At 42.3% G+C, this 26,565-nt stretch overlaps 1 protein-coding gene across 5 annotated transcripts in view; it reads left to right on the plus strand.

The window, feature by feature from the left end:
- Positions 1-390: 390 nt before the first annotated feature.
- The window catches only part of BMPR2 (bone morphogenetic protein receptor type 2), an 83,501-nt gene continuing 57,326 nt past the window's right edge, over positions 391-26,565 (plus strand). The window contains exons 1-2 of one of the 5 annotated variants that reach the window (XM_081205709.1): positions 391-543; positions 1,226-1,924. In XM_081205709.1, the coding sequence (XP_081061835.1) occupies positions 1,849-1,924 (76 nt within the window). In that variant the 5' untranslated portion in view covers positions 391-543; positions 1,226-1,848. Of the gene's footprint in view, positions 544-668; positions 868-1,225; positions 1,925-26,565 lie in introns of those variants that run through there. The other 4 variants (XM_081205706.1, XM_081205708.1, XM_081205710.1 and 1 more) reach the window with 4 other exon arrangements.

The raw sequence follows: 26,565 nt of genomic DNA on the forward strand, positions 1-26,565 counted from the left end.
AACTCAGAAGGAAGGGATTTGAGGAAGTCAACCAAGATGTTTAAAAGGTTGGATTTGTGAAGAATTAAGTTTGTTGTTATTGTTTATCTGATGTTTAAAAGGTTGGATTTGTGAAGAATTGTTTGTTTTATTGTTTATCTGTTTATTGTTCCCCCCTTTTTTCTTTTTCTGTTTTTGTGTATCATTTTGCTTTGTGGTTTGTGTTATCACTGTGGAAAATCTAATAAAAAAATTATTGGGGGGAAAAGAAATAAAATATAAAACGCTGGGAGGGAGAGTCCACCGGGAGAGCGGCGTCAGGCGGAGCGCCGAAGGGCCGCGGGAGGCGCCTTCCCACAGCGACGGCCAGAAAGAGAGGGAAGAGGCGCGAGCAGCTCCCCCTCTCGCCGGGCCGCCCGTCTGGCGAGCCTCCGCAACATGGCGGCGCGGAAAGGCCTCCGTCAACACCTTCTCACCTCCCTCCCTCAGGGGGCCGCTCTGCCGGGAGGAGCGCCGCCTCTCTATGACCGCCGCTTCCCAACCGCGCGCAGATCAGAACCTTCGGTGGGAGAGAGAGAGAGAGAAACGATAGAAAGAGGGGCTTGTTGGGGGGGACGGGGACGTCGACGTCGCGTCGGCTCCCAGCCAATGAGGGGCGGGGCGGGGCGGGGCACCGTGGCGCCCGCGGGCCGGGCGCTTCAGACTGGCAGTTGGAGCAGCGACTCCCCTTTGTGTCTGGTCTGAGGGGGGAAAGAGGGAGCAGCTGCCAGCCGAGCCCCGAGCCACCCGGCGACTGGGAGGCGACGCGCCGTGGCGTGAGAAACGCGCTTCTCTCTGAGGGCCGAGGCACGAGCGAGGCGCCCCCGAAGGCAGGGCAGGCGAGACCGTGTGTGTGTGTGTGTGAGGGGAGGGCGGCAGGAGGGCTTGGCCGGCGCTGAGGGAAGGAAGGGGGGAAGCCTTTGTGAAGTGAGGGGAGGAAAAGGGGGCGCCCTCCTTCGCCGCCCTCCCTCACCCCCTCGAAGCCTTTTCCAGTATTGGGGGTCGGGGTGGGCTGAGGAAAGAAGGCCTCTCTTGCCTTCGGGGCTGCTGCTGGGGGCGGGGGAGAGACCCTCATTACTGGCGCCCTTTCCAGAGAAACGCCACGAATATTTCCCTTTCTCCCGTCAATTATTATTTTTTCCCCTTCGTGTAAGGCTAAAGGAGCGGATCCTGACGATTTCTCTCTCTCTCTCTCTTCTTTTCAAAGACTCGTCATGGGGAGAGACGCTGTTAAAACCCCTCACGTCGAAAACGACGACGCCTTGTTGTTTTTAAACGTCAAGTGACTGGAAATAACACTTCAGGAAAGAGACGGCGGCAGAGAGAAATTGTGTTTTTTTTGTTGGGTTTCCTCAGACCTCGGCCTTTTAAATGCCTGCCCGTGTCTGCCTTTGGGGGGATCGAGGAAGCTGCTTGTAAGGTGACAATCGTGGGTCTTTTTTGTTTCGTCCTCTCCGCACCTCTCGGATATGATTCCTGTGCAACGTGTGCGGTGCTTTGATATTGCGAAGAAGCGTGGGAAGTAAGCCTGGTTTATATATATATATAGTATGCGAAAGATGACCGCCGGCTGGGGGGAAAGGACACGTCTGTTCGCTTGAGAACCAAAACTCTTCATCTGCCGATTGGGAGGCGAGCCCTGAAACATGAAGACAGATCCGTGTAATGGAGTAAGAGGTCAGGCTGCTCCTCTCATCTGCCATTTGCCCTTTCAGACTGGATTGTAAACCAAGAGGGTTAAGGCTCTTTGGAGACTGGAGATTTCCTCCTGCTGGCATTTTAAAAGAAAATTATTCTACGCATCGCCCACCCTCCTGGATTTCTTCAAATATGACCGCCTTGCTGCAGCACCTTTTGCTATTGCTCCTTTTCTCCACTGCCACCTTACTACTCAGCACTGCGGCTGGTAAGTAGCCAGTGGGTGTAGCAGTACAGCATGATCTGCAAACGAATTAAGCCGGATTACCTGGATTTAAACCAATTTGGTTCCCAGTGAAGGCCATGTGAATAAATCAGAGTACATTTCAATAATTTGACTTAATTGGTTCTAGAGATTGCATCCACGCTAGTTGTTTTGCCTACAGGGAAGGGGGTGCGGCTGGCCACTGTTAAGGCTTATCTTTTTAAAATGTCTGCATCATGCTCCTGGAAATTGTTTCAGTTTTCAGACGCTGATCTAGTGAATCTATTTATCTTCCTATATTTTATTGGGGCAGATTAGCACAATCTAGTAGTTAGGATGAAATTTTATTTTATTATGATATTTGTCACCATTCATATTTTTCCAACGCACATCCTGCACTTCAGAAACTGTTGGCTTGCTGTGTATGGAATCTTTGTTCACAACCATAAGTGTGGTCAATGGTTCTTCATTGACTGAAGTATGTAATACATATTGTTTCACACTATGTGAAACAATGTATGTCTGGGTTGAAAAAAAACCACAATCTGTCAGTATTGGCAGAGAAAAAAGTACAGAATGTAAGCAGAAAAACTGATGCAGAATTATTTTGTATTCTGACTATCATGAGCAATTTTTTTAATGAGCTTTGCTCACTGCAAACAACATATCGGATATATTATTCATCTTTTGGACATGTGTGGAAGCTTGATACTGGCATAAACCTTCTCGGGTGATAAAGGATGAAAGAGCTCTGAGTTGAGCCTATGTTATATGTTTAATTTTTATTCCTTGTACATATTTTCAACCAGCAACCAGTTTTAAACAGCAACCCAGTTTTTATACCTGCTTCCTGGGAATAATTACAGTTTAACTCAATGGCGCATACTTCTGAGTAGAGATATGCCTAAAATTTCACTGACAGAAATCTAGAAGTACTGTATGTCTTCCTGCCCTCAGTTACCAGCCGAAATACCAAACTAACTTCATTTTCCTCTAATTTTTTCAAGTGGACAAATAAATTTGCTTTAGGAATGTTTCAAAAGAATTATATTAAAAGAACAGGTGAAATTATTTGGGTCCTTCAAATAAAATTTTAGAATTAAGATTAAGAGAGCAATTTTCTCAGGTACAGGAAGCCAATGATGACAAAACCTTTAAATATCTATATCTATCTATCTATCTATCTATATATATATATATATCTATCTTAATCCTATTTGGTTAAAAAAAGTAGTGGTTAAATGTGAAGGGTTATTCAGTCTTCTAGGCAAGTTACATGTTGGATTGCACTGCATATTTGTTTTTCAAGCATGATTTAAATGTTGGTTGATTTACCTAGGAGTAAATCTCAATGAGCTTGGTAGTGCTTATTTCTGGGTATACGTGCTTAAGATTTCAGCAGTACTAATTTTAAGTCTTTAAAAGGGCTTTCCATGGGGGGATATTGAACTAAAATGATTGATACAGAACATTTGATTGCAGCAGGCTGGCCTTGGGCTAAATCATTGGTGCTTCAGATTAATGTCCACTATGCATGTCATTGGTAGTTCATAAGCTGTTTCCTCTGTAGAATTGATATTTGAAACCCATATTTCTATGTTTAAACTTTACAAGTGTAATAAACTATTCCATATTCAATCAAGTCTGCAAAAAATACATGGTTTTTCTATGGGATGATTTCTTGGCAAAATTTGAGACATTTATTGTGCTTGCTAAAAGGAATAGCAATTGTCTTCAGTTTTGACCTGAGAGTAAATTTGGTATTAATTATAGACTGGGGAAGTTATTATGGGCAATCTAGCCAGCGTTTTCCATATGATGGGAGAATCCCTGGCACCTACAGATTCAGTAATGTCTAGAAAAGTCAGACGGTTCAACCTCTCTGCTGAAGAAAGTAATTCACTAACTAGTCTTTAGAGTCCAGATTTATATTCTATGAATATGCTATATCCTATTACCACTCAAGAACTTTCTGGTGTGCATTCATTCACAAACCCCAACATTTAATTAGTGGTAAAGTTCTACAGTATCTAACAAGGATAAAAACAAATGGAGTCCTATACTGAATCAATAAAATAAGTCTAATACCCAAATTCTTTTAAATGTATTTCACAAAACCTATGAATACATTGTAGGATAAATCAGTTTAGAATCATAGAATCATAGAGTTGGAATAGACCACAAGGGCCATCGAGTCCAACCCCCTGCCAAGCAGGAAACACCATCAGAGCACTCCTGATGGTTTAAACATAATAGAAGTCCTGTTCAATCAGTCCAAAGACCCATCTGGTCCAGCATTGTGTTCTTATGGTGGCTAACCAGATGCCTGTGGGAAACCCAAAAGCACTCTCGCCACTTGTGATTCCTAGCATTTGAAAGCATACTACCTCTGACAATGGAGGTAGAACATATAGTAGTTAGGGCTATCACTTCCTCCTGTGGGAGTGAATTTCATGGTTTAACTATGCACTGTCTGAAGACATTCTTTTGTGCATCCTACGTCTTCCAGCAGTCAGCTTCATTGGATGGTGATGGTCCTGGTTTTTAAAATTATGAGAGGGAGAAAAGCGTCTCCCTGTCCAATTTGCTACACCATACATAGTTTTATTCATTATGTCTCCCTGCTTCCCATTTTTCCTAAACCAAACAGTTGCAGATGTTATCACCTTTCTATGTAGGGGAATTGCTCCAGTCCCTTCATCACTTTATTTGCTCTTTTCTGAACCTTTTATAGCTCTACAGTATCATTTTTGCAGCAAGGCAGCCAGAACTGTGCACAGCATTCCAAGTATAGTCACAGCATAGACCTCACAGCATCATGACACTGGCAGTTTTATTTTCAACCCCTATTGATTCCTGTCATATATTGATCCCTATGTTGGTGTTTCTGTTGCATCAGAAGTGGTTTAGTCATTCTGGCCACATGACCCGGAATGTCTGCGGACAAATGCCAGCTCCTTTGGCCTGAAAACACAACCTCATAGTTGAATTAGACTGGACTTAACTGTCCAGGGGTCCTTTACATTTCCCATTCTTTTAACCTATCCTGAAATTCACATTTCACAGCTACCACACACCGAGTCAACATCTTCATCAAACTGCCCACTGTGACCCCAAGGTCTTGTTCTTGGTCAGTCACCACCAGTTTAGATTCTAATAGTGTTTATGTGAAATTATATTTTTTTACCTCATTGTGCATCTCTTTATATTTGCGTCTGTTGATTTGCATTTGCCATTTTACTGCCCATTCACCCAGTTTGGAGAAAACTGAAAGTCTGTGAATAACTTTGGGTGACATTCAATGCTGTCTCATTCAATGGGGAGGAAAGCCAAGTTTTTCTAATCCCTCCACCCCTTGTATCCTCCTATGCCATTCCCTCAAATCTGCTGTGATGGGTCTCCATACTGCAGAGTAGATTTAAGGAGGGGCAGCCGTGAGAGGAGGAATCATAGGATCAACAGCTTCCAGCTGCCATAAAACCCCTTAAAGAAAGGTTGAGTTATCAGACTATTTTTTAGGAACTTGATAAGGTCTTTTTTTTAAAAGGGTATTTTAAGCCCATTTCCATCTGAGCTGGCTATTATAAGAACTTCGTAAATTTATAATAATATTTTTTAGCTTGCTTGTTTTTCTCTTCCTTCCCTATTCTTTTTTTCTATTTGTGTCTTGCATTTTAACATTGTAAGCCCGAACATAGGAATTATGTTGGGGGTTTTTTTAATTGATATGTAAGTTGCTCTGGGGCCTTGCTAGCTGAACTGTAGGATATAAATGCCTCAAATAAATAAAGTTTTCCAGTGTGATCTATGAAATGCTTGGTTCCATAGATGGATCCAAGTATTTGTATTTACACATCTTACTTTACCTTGAAAAACCTAGAGCAACTATCCCACGCAGTCTCCAGTTCAGTCTCTGACCAGGCTATGATCTGTTTATTTTTAACAATGACACACCATTATTTATTTATTTATTTTATTTTAAAACTGTATAGCCCATCCTTCCTCTCAAAAGAGCTCAGTTCAGTCAATACATCCACAATTTAAAATAAAGATAAAAATAAAAACATTCTAAAAACAATTACAGTTAAAAAACATTATTTCATCTGGTGATTATGTGCTCTCACATACTTTTCTTTGGACTTGGAGAATAATTCCACCTATCCTAATGTTATTATTTTCAATCACAAACTTTTTAGTATACAGTGGTACCTCGGGTTACATACACTTCAGGTTACAGACTCCGCTAACCTAGTAATAGTGCTTCAGGTTAAGAACTTTGCTTCAGGATGAGAACAGAAATCGTGTTCCGGTGGCGCGGCGGCAGCAGGAGGCCCCATTAGCCAAAGTGGTGCTTCAGGTTAAGAACAGTTTCAGGTTAAGAACAGACCTCCGGAACGAATTAAGTACTTAACCTGAGGTACCACTGTAATCTGGCCAAATGTAGATGTGTGTATTTTCCTAGCTTGTGGAAAGTCTCAGTAAGTCATTGAAGATAACACAATTAGGCTGAATCAAAAACTTAAACTAGAATGATTTCCCAGAGACAGGATAATGTTGATTGATACCCCCTTAAGCCAAGAACATTTTCTATCTAAATTGAAACACCACACAAATTAGGTATCTAATAGGCAGGGGGGAAAGTGGCAGAACTGGAAGTATGGTGATATAGTTCTTTTTTGGCAACCAACAGCTATATGTTTTTGAGTACTAATCCCCACAATCTTCTCTTGCAGGTGTATTTTATTTATAAATATATTTATATACTGCTGTATCAGGAAAACATATCCGTGGTTTACAGCAATCACCTAGTTCCAAACCTAGTGAGACAAAGTTACATGTAAATTCAATATGTTCCCCTGCCACTCATCTCACAGAGGAAAAGTCAGTGGAGCAGGGATCCATCGTCTCATTATTTGCAAGTTATTACTTATACACTGTCATCCATGTACATGGCACTATATACAGTATAAAATTAGGAGAATAGTAATCTGAGCAAAGTCACCCACATTTCTCACAAGGTAAGGCAGTCATCTTTATTCACCCCAAGACAAGTCATTATTCAGTATAACATTTTTAATTCACATTTTCACTGCATTACAATCAATATAAACGATTCTCGTTTCTCCTCAATCATATTAATAGCAACTAAATTTAAAAGTGAAGAACTGAGGCTCAGAAACTGGAAGGCATTTTAGTACAAGTGGGTAATGCGGAGATATTTTTAACAAGTCCTAAAACTGTGTTGGTTTTCATATCAACATACAGCCATAAGACTTATCTATGCTACATATGCTTAGTCAATTTCTGAAAAAAATTAAACATTTTATTATTTGAAATAAGAGCAGACCAAAAAAGCAAACTGATAAACTGAGGATTCCCAGAATAATAGAGGTTACAAAATGAAGTTGGACCACCAACTTGACCTAAATTTTATTGTTCGTTTTTATGTTTTTATATTGTGTGAAAGCCTTAATGGAGAATGTGGGTTTTATAGAGGAATATGAAAGAAGTAAGAGGTGGCATTAGAGAACATTACTGGATGCAGTTCCAGGTATAATGGGGCAGCAAGGGAGAAAGGGCAGAATTATGTGGGGAAATGGTAGACCTTTGGATTGCTGAGGGTGGTGGAACCCAAGGCGTGAATGTCTCAGATATGTGAAGATGCCACCACCTGCGAGGTTCTCTTTGCCTCCATGATAGTTGGATCCCTATGAAACCTCATAGACCATCAATCATGTAATTTTGTGAAAGGGGAAATTGTTACTATTTGGTGATGGATTGAATGTAGGAGTTGAAGGAATGAGCAGATGAAGGATAAAAATCATGACTATGTGCCTTTTCCACAGGGTGGATGATGTCAGTGGATAAGAAGAGGGGGGCTTAGGAGAAAAGATAAGCTCATTCATGGGCATATTGAGTTTGTAATGACAACAAAGCATCCAAGTGAAAAAATCAAAGGGGCGCTTGGACATGAGAGACTACATGAAAGGAAAAAGTTTTGGATGTCAAGTACAGGTGGTTTTGAAAGCTGTGGGATGTAATGGGGTCACCCAGGGACAGTGTAGAGTGCTGTAATATAGGTCAACTGGTTTTGTGATGTTCTCTGGTTATTATTGCTGATTCCAGTTACTTAATTCTGTTGCTGTGGGATACAGCCATCCCTTCATGCATTGCTTCAGCCTGATGTCACTTTTTCCTGGTTCTTTCTTCGTTAATGAGAGTAAATGTGGCTTAACACAGCAAGAACAAAACAAATATTAACTCACATTGATAACAGAGATGCTTACATAGTTTTCAAAACTGATTGAAAATGTTTGCATGCATATATATATATATATATATATATATATATATATATATATATATATAATGTTCTGCCTCTTTAAGGTTCTTTTTTTCTTTGCTAAATAAATGTTCTTATCTCTGGTGACATTTTTGTATATGAATGGTGAGTGATTGTGTGTTGACCAGGGAATATGCTGTTAATCTTTTTTAAAATGTGTACAGTGCATGCTCAGTTCTACATTTTTCCCATATTGTGGAATATATTGCAGAAAAAGCAATGGGAGGAATTCAACATCATACTGTTCTGTTCATTCCATCAGCATAAGAATATCTGCTTGCCAGACTGAATGATTCCTCCTCTCCTCCCCCCTACATGCTGTTGGGAGTTTTCTTGATCCTGTGGATCAGATTGGGAGGCAGGGAGACTTGGGGAAGCCTCATTGGCCTTGGACTGGCTTCTGCTAGCACACTGGGTTAGATGAATGTGGGCCAAGGAAGTGTGTACCTGAAATATTTAAAACAAAATTAAAGGTGTGTGTGTGTCAGGCTTGTAATTAAATCCACACATTTTACTAGCTTCCAGTGATCTGATGGAGAACTCTATCTTTTTACAGCAGTCTCCTGCATTTTTATGGTCTTGCAGCCTGCTTGGTTTCTATGCTGGACTCACTCCATTGCGGCTGGTCTTGTGTTGTCTGTTTACTTACTGAATGGAAGGGGAAAGTAGATGAGGGAAAAGAATAAAGATGGTATAGGAGCCCACTGCGCCTGGCCAGCCATCACCACTGGAGCACTAGAGGAAGGCAGAATAAGAAGAGAGCAACAGCCATGTGCCCATTAATTCCAGTTTTGAAGGGCACATGGCTGTTGGTCCTTCTGATGTGCCCTCCCCAAGTGGCTTTGCGAGCAATATTTCCAAGGCAGGGTGCAGTGGGCAAACGGAGTCCGCCAGCCCAGTCCTTGCCACCAAAGCAATCACTAGCCTGGTGCAGCGGGCTCCATTTGCCCTCCACACCCCACCATGTACAGTAACACTCCTCGCTAAGCTGCTCTAGGAGGGCACGTGAGATGGACACAACAGCCATGCCTTTGCAAGGCTGGGTTCCTTCTCATGCCGCCCTCCCTGAGTGGCTTTGCAAGGCTGGGACCTGATCAGATCCCATTCTCACACTCAGGGCTGGTTTGAGGAGGGTGGCATGAGAAGTGTGCCCCCTGCCCAAAATGCGCCTGGGGCAATTGCCCCGGCTACACCCCGCTATGCCCCTGCTTTAGCCCACTACTGCCCATAAAAGGAAAATGGCCTGAGACAAAGCTAATTGATCCTTTCAGTTACTGCAGATAAGCAGTACTGGAGCCAGTCAAACATGCATAAGACCATTTTTGAACACTAGCTGGTAGAAGGAGCTATAAAGACAGGTTGCATGGAGTGATGTTGAGTCCGTGGCCATATTCCAGTGATCATATCTTTGCATGTATCAAGACATACATGATTTGAAGGCTACCACTTTGGTGAAGCTAAGCAAGTTTGGTTTGGATACAGGCCTGAATGGGAGATTCTCTAGGAACTACATATGCACTACCTTAGGTTCTATGAAAAAATATAGGTGGAATATAAATGGCAGAAAATAATAATTTAAAAGATCTTAAGCCAACATATGAACAGGGCTTGTTTCGCTCTTCTTTTTGTGTGATCTGGGAAACAAGCCAGGATGTCTTCAGTTTTCTATAACTCCGTGTTATGTTCAGATTGGAAAGCCATGCTAATGACTTCTAAACAAGTTAGAATATAAAGTTCTGGTTTTTAAAGCCATTTACCATGGTTTCCTGGTTCTGGTGTAGTGGCCTTTGTGTGGGGCTTGAGAATGCATCCTCTCTTGTCTTCCAGGCATCCGGCCATTTTATGTGTTCAAACATGTTTGTGATTCCGCTGGAGGAGAAGCACCTCAAACCTTCCCCTACCCCATTGTCTCCATAGCGTCCATACACAGGCGTGGGTTCATGTGGCCAACAAGTGTGAAGTTATCTTAGGCAGTGTTCGGAATTCTCCAGGTGCCAGGCGCGTTTTGCAACTGGTGCAAGTTCAATTGCGACCACATGGAAATTTCTGAATGCCAGGTTGGTGACTGACATCTCCACTTGGCTGATGGCACTGTGGCGCTGCTAGGCAAGCCAGGTGACTCGGATGCAGCCAAAGACACATGTCTTGTGCTTCTGCACTGTCGCACAAGCCAGATGACTCACATAGCAGCAAACTTTGCTTCAGCAGTGCTGTGAGCTGCAATCCTAGGCACACTTTCTTAAGGGTAAGAAAGCCCCTCTCAGGGAGGTGGGGCTCACTTCCAAGCAAATGTGCCAAGGGATAAAGAGGAGGAAGTGCGTTCGCCCTCATGCCTACACGTGCAAGCTCACCCATCCCCATGCTCCTGTCTTTCATGAGGCGGTTGCTGGGTGCCTCGGAGCAGCCATGCTGGGCCGGCCAGGGCACCCCAAAAGGTGTTTCTCCCACTCCCCCCTGCCCCCCTTGCAGTATTAGTTCATATGTTTTGGGGGGGAAAGGTTACTGTAATTGGTAAAATGCATGACTGAATTGTTAAATATGTTAATGTTGATGATCTACACGATTCATTTTTTGCTTTGCAACCTTGTGCCTAGACATTCCGTTGTGGCAACCTCAGCCAAGGTTTAAGGTGCCATTTGGCGAATAGCTTACATATCTGAATTTCTAATACAAATTTTAGGCCAATGGGTATAACCGGTAGTTCTGATTCCTCTTCAGTGCCTAAATCTAGGGCCATTTTTATTTCACGGATCCCCAAACCATTTAGACCATGTGGCTCTTGGGGCAAAGAACATAATTATCTGACTTAGGCACCCACCCTGCCAACTGGAACATGCCCTCAGGTGGGGAACCTGCAAGGTGCAAGTACCATATATTTATTGGGGACTCCTTCTGCCTCATTGTGCTTCTTCTCCAATAACTCCAGTGTTAAGATGGGCTTTCTAGGTAAGTCACCTTCTCCATTCCCAGGATGGCCTGCCCTGGTAAATTGGTACTCTTTTCATTTGGGGAAAATAGCTGGTGCTAGGGGGAAATAAATATTCCCTAGCAGACAGAAGAGCTCTCTTGCTTTTTGCTAATGTCTCTTGTGGTCATCTTCAGGCAGGCTTTCCCTCCAAGGCATTCAGGTCAGGCCTTCCTGCTGTTGCTATTCATGTGAGCACTCTCCCCAGAAACATTGTGGACTACCTTTTAATCTTCCTCAGGAATATCTAGGACACTATTCTGGTTTCTTCTCCCACTGGTCTTAACCACACCTGCCCAGCAATGCCATTCTTCCACTTGTACCTCATCTGTCAAGGTTGAATAATTGCAAGAGGATTGTTTAATCTCCTGCCTGGGCTCTGGGGCTAGTAAAGGTCCATTGGACTCCTCCCCAAGTTCTTGGGTGTGGGGTAGAAATGGACTGTTTTTAGTGTCCCCTTGGGCATGCCTTGCATCATGAACTATTTAAAACCAAATGTACAATTGTATATTTTAGAATATTCCTGAAAATTAAAAACATAGCATAATACTTAACTTAAAAAAAAAGTAAACTTGTGCTTCTTCTCACCACTTTTTACTTGGGGTATAAAATGGATTTCAAGCTATATCTAGAAGTGTGTCATTTCCCCTGCAATTGAGCAAGGGGAAATCTACCAAAGTCAGCAATGGAACAAGATAGCTGAGCCTTCATTCTAGTATTATTTAGGTCCCACAGTGATGCAACTTCTCTGACGGCTTGGGGCTAACGGGAGGTATTATCTTTATTAAAACATAAAGTGTCTTGATGCAGTGTAATTCAAACACATTTCCCACACTATAGAAATATGCAGAGAATGACATGTAGAACAGCTTTCAGAAAGCAGAAGCTTTGATCTTCTCTTTTAAGAGCTGAGATCCCAAAACTTCCAGGAAGGGTTTATAACCAGTCTTTTTCTTTTGTTTCATAGCAAGATAATGATGAAATATAGCAATCCATTTTGTAGAGATTTTCTACAGTCTTTACATAGTAAAAAAACCCTAGAACCTCTCTTAATTCTTTTACAAATGAACACTTAGGTAAACTAGGATTTGGGTTTACCCTAGAAGAGATATTTTTAAATTACTGAAACATGTTAATATAATTTAAATTTTAAACTACTTTTAAAGCAAAATCTCCTTATAATGCTGTAGCTTGGGGTTATGGTCATCAATTTAGAAGCAGATTGAATTCACAGGCTTTCTGGTTCTCCATTTTAAGAACTGGGGCTGATTTTAAAATTGCAGAAATAATACTTCTGCACTGTCTTGTCTAGAGTAGGTCATTCCAGGCAAAGCAAGCAAGCAAGCAAGCAAGCAAAACCCTGGCAACCTTCTAACATGTGAAAAGTTAGCATACCTGGAAGAAGGTGATCTCATCATTTGTGAAAATTTATGTAGGTTCACAGCAGTGTTGGAAATTTGTCAGGCACCAAGAGTGTTTTGTGACTGGCACAGGTCCAATTGCGACCACATAGAGCTTTCTGGATGCCAGGTTGATGACTGACATCTCCTTCTAGCTGTCCCCTCCAGCTTTCTTAAGCAGGTAAGCAGAAGAGCTTATTTATTGCATTTATATCCCACCTTTTTCTCCAAGGAGTATGATTCACCCTGCTTTCAGTTAATCCCTACAATAACCCTGTGAGGTAGGTTAGGAGGCTGTAACTTGCCCAAAGTCACCTAGAATTGAAATCCTGATTTCCCAGGTCCTAGTCTGACACTCTAATCACTACACCACACTGACTTCCTACAGTCAGTGTCCCATAGCAGAAGTATCTGCTGTGGGACAGCTATATAAATTAAGTAGGTAAATAAATATGGGGAAAGCAAAATGTCACTTTGAGAAGGATCTGAAATATTTTTCCTTGAGATTTGAGTTTGTTTTATTCTGGATTGCTTATTTGATGTTTCAGTGTGTTGCAAACTGCTTTGAGATTTTCTCATTGAAACATACAGTATATAAATGAAATGACTAACAACAACAAGAAATTCCACTGAGGGGAAAATGGCTCCCAGATATTCCGTTGTGGTGACAATACCCCAGGTTTAAGGTGCCATTTAGCAGTTAGCTTATATATCTGAGTTTCTAACACTGGTTCACAGGATACTTCATGGACAGGCTGTTTGTTGACTGATTGCTTAATCATACATGTATGAATACATCTCACAGCAGGTATTGATACCTAACAGTACTTCTAAAATGTGTGGAGAGAAACACTGGGCAATGAATTGAGGAGATTTCACCCCTCCCATATCCAAGAATCTGCTGATGTCTCTGCTGATTCTCCAGAGAGGAGGGGACGGTTCTGCTCTCTACTTATTTCGCTCCAGCCTCACATCAGAAAGAGAGAGAGAGACTGAGTGTTAGAGAGAGATTGTGTGTATAGATAAGGTTGCTGTTAAGAGCAGCTGCAGACACTCAGTGCAGTTCAGCATTTTTGTTTAGACCTCATTTAGCTCTGTACATAGTTGTGTATTATAGTTGTAGATAGAATAAAGAAAATATTCTACAGAGCTGCTCTCCGAGTGGTTTATACTCTGCTATACTCTGCTGCACTCTGCTGTGCGACGACTGTCTTCTTGTTGAAGTGAATCTAGTGCTCACAACTCTAAGCTGTGAGTCCACAGCACTTTGACCAGTTCCTGTGCAGAAGGTGGTCTCTGGAAGTGCTACCCAGCTCGCCTAGCCCAGTTGGGGCTGAAGTGTGTGAGTCCAGTTGGTGGCACTGGCTCAAGGGCGATGCTGACATGAATGGCTACCGTACAAATAACTTCAGTGGGAGATTGTTGGCAAACCTAAGTTGGGGGGATTTTTGAGAGAGGAGGGTTGCAACACATGGGGAGGGTTAAACTTTACTTCCTCAGTATTCTTGTATACCATTTAAACTTGAAAATTGCCAACAGAAACTTAATTTCCATACAGGGTTCATTGTTTGCGCTGCAGTCACAATGAAGATCACCCCCATCTGGAAATTAGAACTGGGGAGCGGGGTGGCTCAGTGCAGTCTGAATCCTATGTGTATGTGGGAACAATAGATAGAAAATGAGGGTCTGTATATTTGTATGAGAGAAAAAAGATGATATGTGCGCACATTTTGTGTGGATGTGTATGAATATGTGTGCTTCTACGTAGATTAGGGTGGCCAATTGCAAAAGAGAACAGATCTCCTACAGTGTTAATTGTTTTCTAGAAGAGGAAATTTCAGCAGGTGTAATTTGTTACATAAACTACACCTGCTCCATTTCTTTCTATTACACAATTATTAAAAGTTTTGGAATCCTGCCATGTTTTGCATTTGGCCACCCTTTGTGTCGGCAGCTGTGTGTTGTGTGAGTATAGGCGACCATACTCAGAACTAGTATGCTGTCCTCAGGTGGGGGAAAAATCCCACTCTTGGTATAATATTGTATTTCTCATTAGGATTAAGTGACTTTCATTAAGCCATCTTGACCTTTGTCAAAAATATTCATATTCTGGTTGATGAACGACTTGATTTGCCTTGCAATATTCAGTGTTTTCGTTTCTGTGTCAAGGTTGTAGAGTAAGGTTTGCTTTAGTTGAGGTTCTATCATTTCTTCTTAGAAACCACTAGCTTAACCTTAAAGCACATATATTCACAGTTTTTTTAAAAATAAAAATAAAACACAAATAGCCTTCAGAGGTGCTTTATAAGAATATGTTTAGTAACTATTAATGTACCTGCACTGGAAGTTCTTTTTCATAACTGAGATAGCAGGTTCAGAAAATTTACTAAAAATTTCCTGGTTGAAATGCCAGAACCTTCCTTATCCCTTTAACTCCAAAGAAAGCAAAATTATGTATGTTGAACTGAAGTAGAATGACATTCATTCTTCATAACATAATTGCTATTAGGCCTGCTCAGGTGCTCACCAAGAAGATACACAGGGAAGGCTGGGGCTAGCCTTTCTTTGGCTGTCCTCAACTCCAGCCTTCATTCTGGTTGATGAACTACTTTGGGGCAAAGAAGGGGAAAACTGGTACAATAATTTTAAGTTTCCAGTCATCTTTTTTGCTTTTTTAAAATCAAACATTGTGGATTTGTGTTCACAAAGAAGATTTTTGTTTTTGTTTTTAATTTGGGGACAAGGCAAAACTAAGCTCACCTTCCCGTCACTGTCAGAAAGACTCCAGTGTGACTTTCAACACTTGGAAGACAGAACAGGTTAATCAGACTTCCAGCTGCAGCAAAATTCTTGCCTCTTTCAGCATACCCAGGAGAACACATCTTCCTAGGAATGTGCAAACAGGCAGGAGAAAAACTGACATAGGTCTAATCATCTTTTTTTTATTATTTTGAGGTAAGCCTCAAACTATACTGTGTTTGTTTCTCTCCCTCTCCCTTGTGATAGTACGTCAAAATAAATGTGTTTTCGAGTTGTAGATGTCTGAGCTTCTGGATAACCTCAGGGCAAAATAAGCAAACGAGATCCGTTCATGAAAAATTGAACTTTAAATTCAGGCAAGATGAAAATAGTACTCTAACAGTATTCTATCCCAGCCTTGCTGTTAGATGATGTAGGCCAGGACCTAAAACTTGCAATTTATAATGAAGTTTCATCTAACCATCTTTTAGAAAGCAAGGCCCTTTTCTGTGTGTATTGGGAAGTTATGAGGGTCTTATATGTATTGCCAATTCAGTTCAGGCAGATTGCTAAATCTTCATCACTGAAGCTCCAATTCTTGGAATTCTAAGATGTTAAACACATAAGGAATTATTGTGGTGAAGAACAAGTGTTGCTTTGGAAGCCTAGGAGTTGGTTGGAAAGTTCAGGAATGCAAATAGTTGCAAAGTAACAACCATCTGCCACTTATGATCCCAGCTGTCCAAATTCTCAGTCACTGCTGTTACAAATTGCCACTTAAAATCCAGTTGTTTTTTCATTTATATACAATGTTGAGACAAGTGTTCTAGTTTTAATTTACATACCCTGAAAATGTTTGTGGCCTTTGCAGTTTTGCTGTAAACTAACACATGTCTATGCTGGAATAGCTTTAAGAAATTCAATTTGGTAAACATGTAATTTTCTTACAGGGAATTTTGAATAGGACTGCCTCATATCAGGTTATATTTTTTGTCTTCCTAATTGCAGAGCTTGTTTCATGGTGATAGCTGGCAGAATAAAGTATTTCTAAGGAATGACTTGCTTATTTTTCTTTTTGTGCTATAGTTACAAAACAATATGGGTTAAATAAATAATATGGTTTTAAAAGAAATTCTTTGAGAGCTAATGTCCATTGTAGCAGAGGCTTAAAGACTATCACAGATATATTTTTAGCTTTTCCAGGTCACTTCTCTGCAAGCAAGCACTTGATTTTTTAGACCACATTTCAAATTGTGCTGCACTATGAAATTTATTTTAAGATGGACAGATTTATGCTGGGAGCTTTTTCATTCCTTTTCAGCTCATCACATTACTACATAAAAGGGAAAATAGTTCAATTTATTCTAGCAATAAAGCATATGTTATTTTATAAATATATGATTTTATACATAATTTTTATACTGAAATTCACCTATTTTAAAAATAGCCTGGTGTCAAAATGTTTGCTGATTATTGGAAATGTAATATGTAATAGAATGCAAAATACTTCATTGTTTCTTTTCCACATATAAAGTTACACTCTTTTTACTCCCCAGGGTATTGTGAATAATGACTCTAATATACTGGTTGTGAGCATTCCATATTTTTCTTCTTATGTTTGGTCTCTCATTATTAATAAGCAACTTCTAGTTCATTTAAAAAACTAGGTATTTTCTATTTTCTCTCTCTAGAATAGCCCCTTGTTGCCTCTTCACTTGTGTGCTGCCTGTCAAGATCCAGACAGAATTTTCATTACCATCTTTCTATACTCCTCCATTTCCAAATGTGAATTACCACATTTTCTTTACAGCTTTGTGTGTTTCACTGAATCTGTGGGGCACATTTTATTGTATCGTGAAGAGACAATTATGTGTTTGGCATTGAGCATATACCGTATTTTTCGCTCTATAAGACGCACTTTTCCCCTCCTAAAAAGTAAGGGGAAATGTGTGTGCGTCTTATGGAGCGAATGCAGGCTGCGCAGCTTTCGCTGAAGCCAGGAGAGCAAGAGGGATTGGTGCACACCGATCCCTCTTGCTCTCCTGGCTTCAGGGATAGCCTCCTGAAGCCTCCTGAGCGTAACGGGAGCACTCTCGCTGTGCTCAGGAGGTTTCGCGTTGCTTTCGCTGAAGCCAGGAGAGCAAGAGGGAAGGGGCTCCGTTTCTGCTGCCACTTTGCTGAAGGGGCGCTGCACAGAGAGGGAGAGAACATTTTTTTTCTTGTTCTCCTCTAAAACTAGGTGTGTCTTATGGTCGGGTGCGTCTTATAGAGCGAAAAATACGGTACTCAGTAGGGTGTTAACGCCATTGACATACTTGCTGCCTTGCAAGTATACCCATATGATACACGTGTTAGTCACATTCATGCTCTACTTCTCAGGCATACCCAAAAAGTGTTAGGTGTACATCGTTAAGAGACATGGGTGGCGCTGTGGTCTAAACCACCGAGCTTCTTGGGCTCGTCGGTCGTAAGGTCGGCAGTTCAAATCCGTGCAACAGAGTGAGCTCCTGTTGCTTTTTCGCAGCTCCTGCCAACCTGGCAGTTCAAAAGCATACCAGCATAAGTAGATAAATAGGTACCCCTGCAGCAGAAGGGTAAACAGCGTTTCCATGCACTCTGGTTTCCATCACAGTGTCCCATTGCACCATAAGTGGTTTAGTCATGGTGGCCACATGACCCAGAAAAGCTGTCTATGGACAAATGCCGGCTCCCTTGGTCTGAAAGCGGAGATGAGCACTGCACCCCATAGCCGAATTCAGCTGGAGTTAACTGTTCAAGGCTTTGGACCAATTATATTTGGAGACCACAAGTCATTCTCTCCTCAGATTTCACAGCTCTGAATTATTCCTGATCCATTCCTACAACAGATTTTTTTTTATGGATTTGCTGCTAAGTAGGCTTGTTGTGTTTAAATTCTCTCTGTTAGTAGTGCTAGGTATGATTTAGTGTAGTTAAGAGAGTGGTGTGAACAGGTAATTTATTAAAAAGTCTGACCTCTTTTAACAGCAAATAAATTCCGCCTTGTGACCTGTTTACCGTATATAGATTCTTTAGTTGTGCAATCCTATGCATATGTACTCAGAAGTCCCTCTGTGTTGTTATGCTCAGATAAGTGTAAATAGGATGGCAGGCCTAATTTCATTCAGCGTTCAATGCAGTAATTAAATATGTTAATTCCTAACAATAAGGCCTGTTTTTGTATTTTGTCCGATAGTTAATTTAATACTTTATTAAAAATATGCAGAAGGTATTAAATGATACAATAGTAGTAATTTCCAGAATAGTAACAAATAAAGATTGTGAGCTGTGTGTTTTATTCATTTACAGCACCTAGTGTATACTGAGGGATGCGGGTGGCGATGTGGTCTAAGCCACAGAGCCTAGGGCTTGCAGATCGGAAGGTCGGCAGTTGGAATTCCCGCAGCGGGGTGAGCTTCTGTTGCTCGGACCCTGCTCCAGCCAAACTAGCAGTTTGGAAGCACGTCAAAGTGCAAGTAGATAAATAGGTACCGCTCCTGCGGGAAGGTAAACAGCGTTTCCATTCGCTACTCTGGTTCGCCAGAAGCAGCTTAGTCATGCTGGCCACATGACCTGGAAGCTGTACGCCGGCTCCCTTGGTCAATAAAGTGAGATGGGCACCGCAACCCCAAAGTCGTCCGCGACTGGACCTAACGGTCAGGGGTCCCTTTACCTTTTAGTGTATATTACATGCTTCCACAAATGATTAAAAGGTGCAATATATAAACATACTCTTTAACAGCCCTGACCAAATGGTGGAATTTACAATATGAATGGCTTAGACTGTTGACATGAGTGCCCCTGAGCACCCTCTTCTGCTTTGTAGAGCCCACATGGCTCATTGGTATACTCCAGAGCTCATGGCAATGAAACAGGCTGGGAGATGGCTTGAACACAAGTGGAGGAAAACAACAGGTGAATGCAATTGAACATTGGTGAGTGCTCATTTCTGAACCTACTCAGTGGCAGTGAAGGAAGCAAAGAAGGCATACTTTGCGGCCTCCAATACATAGCCACTGTATCGTTCAGCAGAGTTTTTCTGAGTAGTTTGGGGCCTTTTATAGTCTGGCCCAAAAGGTGGTGGTATTTACTTCCTTTCGATTTAGCTCCTTGCTGCCATTCGTGCACTCTATACCCCAAGATAATTTGATTTTATTTGTTATCAGGACACTTGTTAAAAACATATTCCTGTGATAATGCTGTCTTTTCTGTTTTCTTTCATGTGAATGTCAGGGAAAAAATAATAATTGAGTTTTGCTACTGTGCATTAGTATGCATTGATCAGCATTTTATTGTTTACTAGTTCATTCTTAAAATCATATTGTTTTTGTTTTTGACTCTGTGAATGTTGTATAGGCTCCACAGCTGGCAAAAAAGCACAGGGTTTCTGTCTATTTCAACAGTTTTTCAGGAATGAATTTACGGGGAATTATAGAGCTGGAAGTTTGCTGCAAAGCAAGATTCTTCTCCCACCACAGATCAGTCCCCACAGTAGCAATGTGTGCTGTAAATAAGAAGCTCCTGTGTTGCAGAAAAATGTCTGTAAGATACCTCTAGATGACTTGAGGAACATCAGATGGCCTCAGATGACTTGAGGAACTGAGCCAAGCTGCATACTGATTGGATAGTGCAAAATTTTGTGTGACTGGTTATAAAAATATAGTTCCAGCAAGTATGGGCAACTGTTGCCAGCAGTTATCACACAAATACAAGTCAAGACAATAGATCATAATTCTGTCATTTAGGTGAGCTTCGGATATTTCATAGTCAATGTGGTTTCCCCTGTAAATCTATTTTTGTAATCAGCAGACACAAGGAGTTGGATCCAGGCTTGGCCTTCTGTGAACAGAAGGGTTCCTTTCATCGGCAGAAGGATTATGATCTAGTGGAGGAATTCCACTGGTGGAATAGGGGAGGTCATTTTATCCACCACTCTCCCCACAGCCCACCATGTTCCCTAAAAATCTGATCTGAGGATGCATATTTCTCTCTTAATTAATCGTCTAACATGGCCAAGCTTAGAAGACTGCAGGAAGGAATTCAGAAGCAGCAGTGCCTGTGAATGTCATGGACTCTGAATGGATCTTTGATAAAAACAGAACATTGAGCAAATGAAGATGAGAAATGGAGGTTGAAGAGATATTGGTGATAAGATAGCTGAAAGAGGGTATAAAGCCTTACAGAAACATTAGCTAATCCATTCAGTGGAGTGGGGACATTTAAGGGTAAGTCAATGGACTGGTAATTTTTAAAATCATAGTTTTATAACTGAACTTGAAGGCTAACTGTGCATAAGAATATATTGGTTCCTGTCATATTAAAAGTCTAAGTACAGTATCTAAAGGGAGATAGTGAATTCTTTAGATAAAAGCACATTCTTCTAGTGACTTTTCTTGAACTCTGTATCAGTATGTATCAATAGCATTTATACAAATCATGGTAGTTGGGTTAAACTATTGGTGTACAGAAAGGATATTTAAAAGTATGTATCGCTTTCATCTGCTGCCCGGCTGCAAAATCCTATAAGTCAAATTTTACAGTACAGTCATACCTCATGTTGTGTCAGATTCATGTTGCGTCTTTTCAGCTTGTGAACACGGCAAACCCGGAAATGTTTAGTTTTGGGTTTTGCCGCACACGTGCAGAAGCATTCTGTGTGTTTCACACATGTGCAGAAGCTCTCTATCGCGTTCTGTGCTTGCGCAGAAGCACCCTCTAGTTGCGGATTTTTCAGGGTGCAAACGGCACCCCGGAACGGATCGTGTCTGCAGCAAGAGGTACCACTGTAAATGTTACAAGCTTTGTGAATTTTGAGGAAGTACCTTGTTAAAGGGTAGCTAATACTTTGAATCTCATAGTCTCTTAACTGCATCCTGAGCACAGCTGCATGTTCTTACTTTGCTCACTGCCAAATCTAAACAAGGTCGTAGAAAAGATTAGATTAGGAATTGAGTTTTACTAGAACCAAATATCAGCTACTCATCTAGACTTTTACACTGCCAAACCAAAACAAGGCCATAATAAAGATTAGATTAGGAATTGAATTTTACTAGAACTTAATCTTAGCTACTCATTCTAGCTACTTGTCTTTAGCAAGTGTTTCTATAGTGTGGTCTTAGTCCTATGTCCACTTACCGGTACTTGGGTGTAAGCCCCTCTGAACTCATTGACACTTATTTCCCAGCAGACCTGTATACTGCACTACTAATAGAAGAGTCTTTCTGGAGCCCTTCCATTTTTTAGTCCCGCAGTTTCCTCATCTGCAGTTTTTGAATGGTTTGAAGACCAGCTACACATAACTTTTAACTGCTGTGATTTGGAAAACATCCACACTGAAGTTGATGTAGACAAGCAGGCTATTTTTAAAAAATGGTGCTGTGTCCTGAATAATTTTGAATTTTTTACATAGCCTTGTGAAGAATCATGCCCCAAACATTTGAGGCTGTCTGTCCAAATTCTGGATAAAGCCTAGGTAGAGCAAATAGTTTTTCCAGACATGCCTATGCACGAATTCAGATTGTTAAGAATTTGTTTGATAAGAGAATGTGATTCCATTTGCCAACTATATGTGATGCTTTCCCCCATCATTTTGAGCTTGTAGTTACTTGAGCCCCATTTTTAGAAGCAGTAAAAGAGATTTTTAAAAATTGTACAATTACAGTGGTGCCTCGCAAGACGAAATTAATTCGTTCCGCAAGTCTCTTCGTCTTGTGGTTTTTTCGTCTTGCGATGCACGGTTTCCCATAGGAATGCATTGAAAATCAATTAATGCGTTCCTAGGGAAACCGCCTTCAGACCAGGTCCGGGGACAGTCTGAAGGCTGGGGGGGGGGGGGACAAGGGCTTTTCTTCCCACCCCCAGCATTTTAAAAAACCCCGGGACAGCGGAGGACTTCTCCGCTGTCCGGGCGATCTTAAAATGCTGGCGGGCGGCATTTTAAAATCGCCCGGGACAGCGGAGGACTTCTCCGCTGTCCGGGGCGATTTAAAAGCCCCTGGGAAGGCAGGCAGGGGGGACAAAGACTTTCGCCCCCCGCCTGCCTTCAGAAGGTGTTCCCGCCCCCCGCCCCGCTTCGGAGCAGCGTTCCGAAGCGGGGTGGCTGGGGCAGGTGTTCCCGCCCCCCCGCCCGGCTTCGCAGCAGCGGTCCGGAGCCCAGCGGCTGGGGCAGGTGTTCCCGCCCCCCGTCCCGCTTCGGAGCAGCGTTCCGAAGCGGGGTGGCTGGGGCAGGTTTTCCCGCCCCCCGTCCCGCTTCGGAGCAGCGTTCCGAAGCGGGGTGGCTGGGGCAGATGTTCCCACCCCCCCCGCCCGGCTTCGCAGCAGCGGTCCGGAGCCCGGCGGCTGGGGCAGGTGTTCCCCCCCCGTCCCGCTTCGGAGCAGCGTTCCGAAGCGGGGTGGCTGGGGCAGGTGTTCCCGCCCCCCGTCCCGCTTCGGAGCAGCGTTCCGAAGCGGGGTGGCTGGGGCAGGTGTTCCCGCCCCCCGTCCCGATTCGCAGCAGCGGTCTGGAGCCCGGCGGCTGGGGCAGGTGTTCCCGCCCCCCGTCCCGCTTCGGAGCAGCGTTCCGAAGCGTGGTGGCTGGGGCAGGTGTTCCCGCCCCCCGTCCCGCTTCGGAGCAGCGTTCCGAAGCGGGGTGGCTGGGGCAGGTGTTCCCACCCCCCCGCCCAGCTTCGCAGCAGCGCTCCGGAGCCCGGCGGCTGGGGCAGGTGTTCCCGCCCCCCCGCCCCGCTTCGGAGCAGCGTTCCGAAGCGGGGTGGCTGGGGCAGGTGTTCCCGCCCCCCCCGCCCGGCTTCGCAGCAGCGCTCCGGAGCCCGGCGGCTGGGGCAGGTGTTCCCGCCCCCCCGCCCGGCTTCGGAGCACCGGGAGAAGCGATCTCGCCGCACCCCCTTGCTTCAAAAGAGGTCCGGGGGCAGCGGGAAGCGCTTCCTGCTGCCCCCGGACCTCTTTTGAAGCAAGCGGCTGCGGAGAGAAGCGATCTCCCCGCAGCCGCTTGCTTCAAAAGAGGTCCGGGACCTCTTTTGAAGCAAGCGGCTGCGGAGATAAGCGATCTCCCCGCAGCCGCTTGCTTCAAAAGTGGTCCGGGACCTCTTTTGAAGCAAGCGGCTGCGGGGAGAAGCGCAGCCGCTTGCTTCAAAAGAGGTCCGGGGGCAGCGGGAAGCACTTCCCGCTGTCCCCGGACCTCTTTTGAAGCAAGGGGCGGTGGGGAGAAGCGATCTCCCCGCCGCCCCTTGCTTCAAAAGAGAAGACCCGCTGTCCCCGGGGCAAGCTTCGTTTTGTGAAGCAAGCCCATAGGGAAATTCGTCTTGCGAGGCAACTCGAAAACGAAAAAAGGTTTCGTTTTGCGAGTTTTTCGTCTCGCGAGGCGTTCGTCTTGCGGGGTACCACTGTATAAGACAGTGAGTGGTGCAGTGAGTGAACTGAAGCAGTCAAAGTGTATGATGCTTAATATTTTAAAATCAAATATAAAGTATTATATGAACTTGTTCATTCAATTAAAAACTATCCATCTTATGGTTGAAATTATAATACAGACTTACAAATTTGTAAAGAGACATGCACACAAGCTATTAACTTTGAATGTTGACTATTATGTCAGAAAGCATAGCTTTTATAACTGAGATAGTAAAAATACTATTTTCTTGATAGTTGCCAGAATATTTGGGTCTGAACTGTAAGATCTAGGAAACTCCATTCATATTGAGAAAACTTCATTCTGATTTTGGTAGCAATACCTATTTTGACCTTATGACATGAGGTTTGTGACATACATGTTAGACGTGGATAGTCAGTGAACTGCACTGTCAAGAATGTAGGGTTTGGGTGTGGGAGACATAAGCCCATAGCCTCACTTAGCTGTACAGTGGTACCTTGGGTTAAGAACTTGCAGTTTCACCCACCAGGTTTAGTTAGGAATTAATATTTTGTATTAAGTTCTGTGTAGCTGTGTATAAGATATGTTTCTTTTCCAAGATCCAGATGCTAGTTTTTTATTAGTCACAAAAAGGCATATGATTACCCACACACCCCTTGAGTTGTCAACCAATTTTTTTTTAATTGCTCATGGAATAACTATTCTTTGTAAAAAATCTATGCAGCTGGGGGAAGGGGTGGCTAAATGCAGAAAATAGAAGGATGAAAAGAGTATATGAGAGAGGAAAGTACATGGAATTTAGTATTGGAGACCCTGAGTGTTTTTAATTCTACTTGTTTGATATATAGTACAACATGTGTAACTAAGGCAAACTAAGGCCCGGGGGCCAGATCTGGTCCAATTGCCTTCTAAATCTGGCCTGCGGACAGTCTGGGAATCAGGGTGTTTTTACATGAGTCCTTTACATGTGTCCTTTTATTTAAAATGCATCTCTGGGTTATTTGTGGGGCCTGCCTGGTGTTTTTAGAACGTGTGCTTTTATTTAAATGAGTAAAATGTATGCTTTTATTTAAAATGTGTCTCTGGGGTATTTGTGGGGCATAGGAATTTGTCCCCCCCCCAAAAAAAATAGTCCGGCCTCCCACAAGGTCTGAGGGACAGTGGAAAGTTTGCTGACCCCTGCAATAAGTGATTTCTAAAATGATGTTTTATGCATTTATTTGAGGATTGATAGTTAATATTTTGCATCTTGCATAAGGCAATACGTAAGAAAGTAAACGTGACCTGGAAGATTTGTGTTTGAATGGAGCAACTGAGATGCAGATTGTACACTGAAACCTAGTTAGTATAACTAAGTACAGTGGTACTTCGGGTTAAGTACTTAATTCGTTCCAGAGGTCCGTACTTAATCTGAAACTTTTCTTAACCTGAAGCACCACTTTAGCTAATGGGGCCTCCTGCTGCTGCCACGTCGCCGGAGCCTGATTTCTGTTCTTATCCTGAAGCAAAGTTCTTAACCTGAAGCACTATTTCTAGGTTAGCAGAGTGTGTAACCTGAAGCGTATGTAACCCGAGGTACCACTGTAGCTGCGGGGCTATGTGCTTCTAATGTGCGTTAGGCTGACCAAATGGCATGAAGAGTTTGTTACTTGGATACACTGTGAGGCTGTTCCTGTCCTCTCATGCCTTTTTTTGAAGCTTTCAGGGCCTGAAAAAATGCATTATTGGCTGCAGTGTGATGTTAGGCAGCTGCAAGAGATGGTATTTGTTTATGTTAGCTGATTTGTTTTGCAAATTAACAGCCTAAGTCTATCTTAAGCTGTAAGAAGTGGCTTTCTGGTGAAAAGAGTTGTGAATTGATGTTAAGAATTTTGAACTATGTTCTCTTATCTCTGCAGCACAGTTGGAAATCTGGGAGTTCTCTCAGATATTGTCCATGTGTGCTATTAATTGTAATGTTTGTGACCCTTAGTACTACACATGTTTTATTTAAGCGATTAAAGTTATTCATCCTAACAGCTTGGAGAGCACATGATAAATTAAAAATCTGGTGCATTCACAAATTCTAAAAAAACCAGGTAATTCGCATTTTGTATGTGCTTATTGTATTCCTGTGTTCTTTCTCCTGCCCACCATGTTCATGGGATATTATGTTTTATGCAATTATATTTGTTTACATTGATTAAACATATTAAATAACTTAGAGGTATTATGAGTTTGGTAAAGTATAATTTGTTCATTAACGGTATATTGCTTAACAGCTTATTGCTGAACTTACATTCAGATGTGAGGAATAACATCTCTGTTCACATTTAGCGTATTCCCATCTCATTTAAGCTAGTGAAACAAGATAAACTGCAATTACAAGAACTGTGTGTTGATAAAACAGTGTTGCTTTTTGTATAGCAACAGATTGCTTAATAGATTCATGCTACTTGCTGAGAAAGAGCTGAAGCAGAACAGGAGTCCCTCTGTCTTCTGGGAAGTGACTTTATTCCAGTTAGCTGGGGGTCTCTAGGGACTGTTGGACAGTCTATTGTCTAAGATTCTTTGTAATGTAAACTAATGTGGATTAATGAAGTTGGTTTGAACAAAATAGCTTTGTAGAAGCTAAACCTCTTTATTTTTGCATACTTTGTATGTATTTTGCTTGTTCATTTATTATTAATACGTTCGTTTAACAAGTAAAGTAACTAAATTTCTACTATCCAATGAATTCATGTAAAATTCTGAACAAAATTCCTGGTATGATAGTAGTTGGTGGAACACCACCTCACATTTAAAACAGAAATGAAACTCTCTATTTTTGTCATA

The sequence above is a fragment of the Podarcis bocagei genome (genome assembly GCF_964188305.1).
Source record: "Podarcis bocagei genome assembly, chromosome: 1".
In the NCBI taxonomy this organism is placed as follows: domain Eukaryota; kingdom Metazoa; phylum Chordata; class Lepidosauria; order Squamata; family Lacertidae; genus Podarcis; species Podarcis bocagei.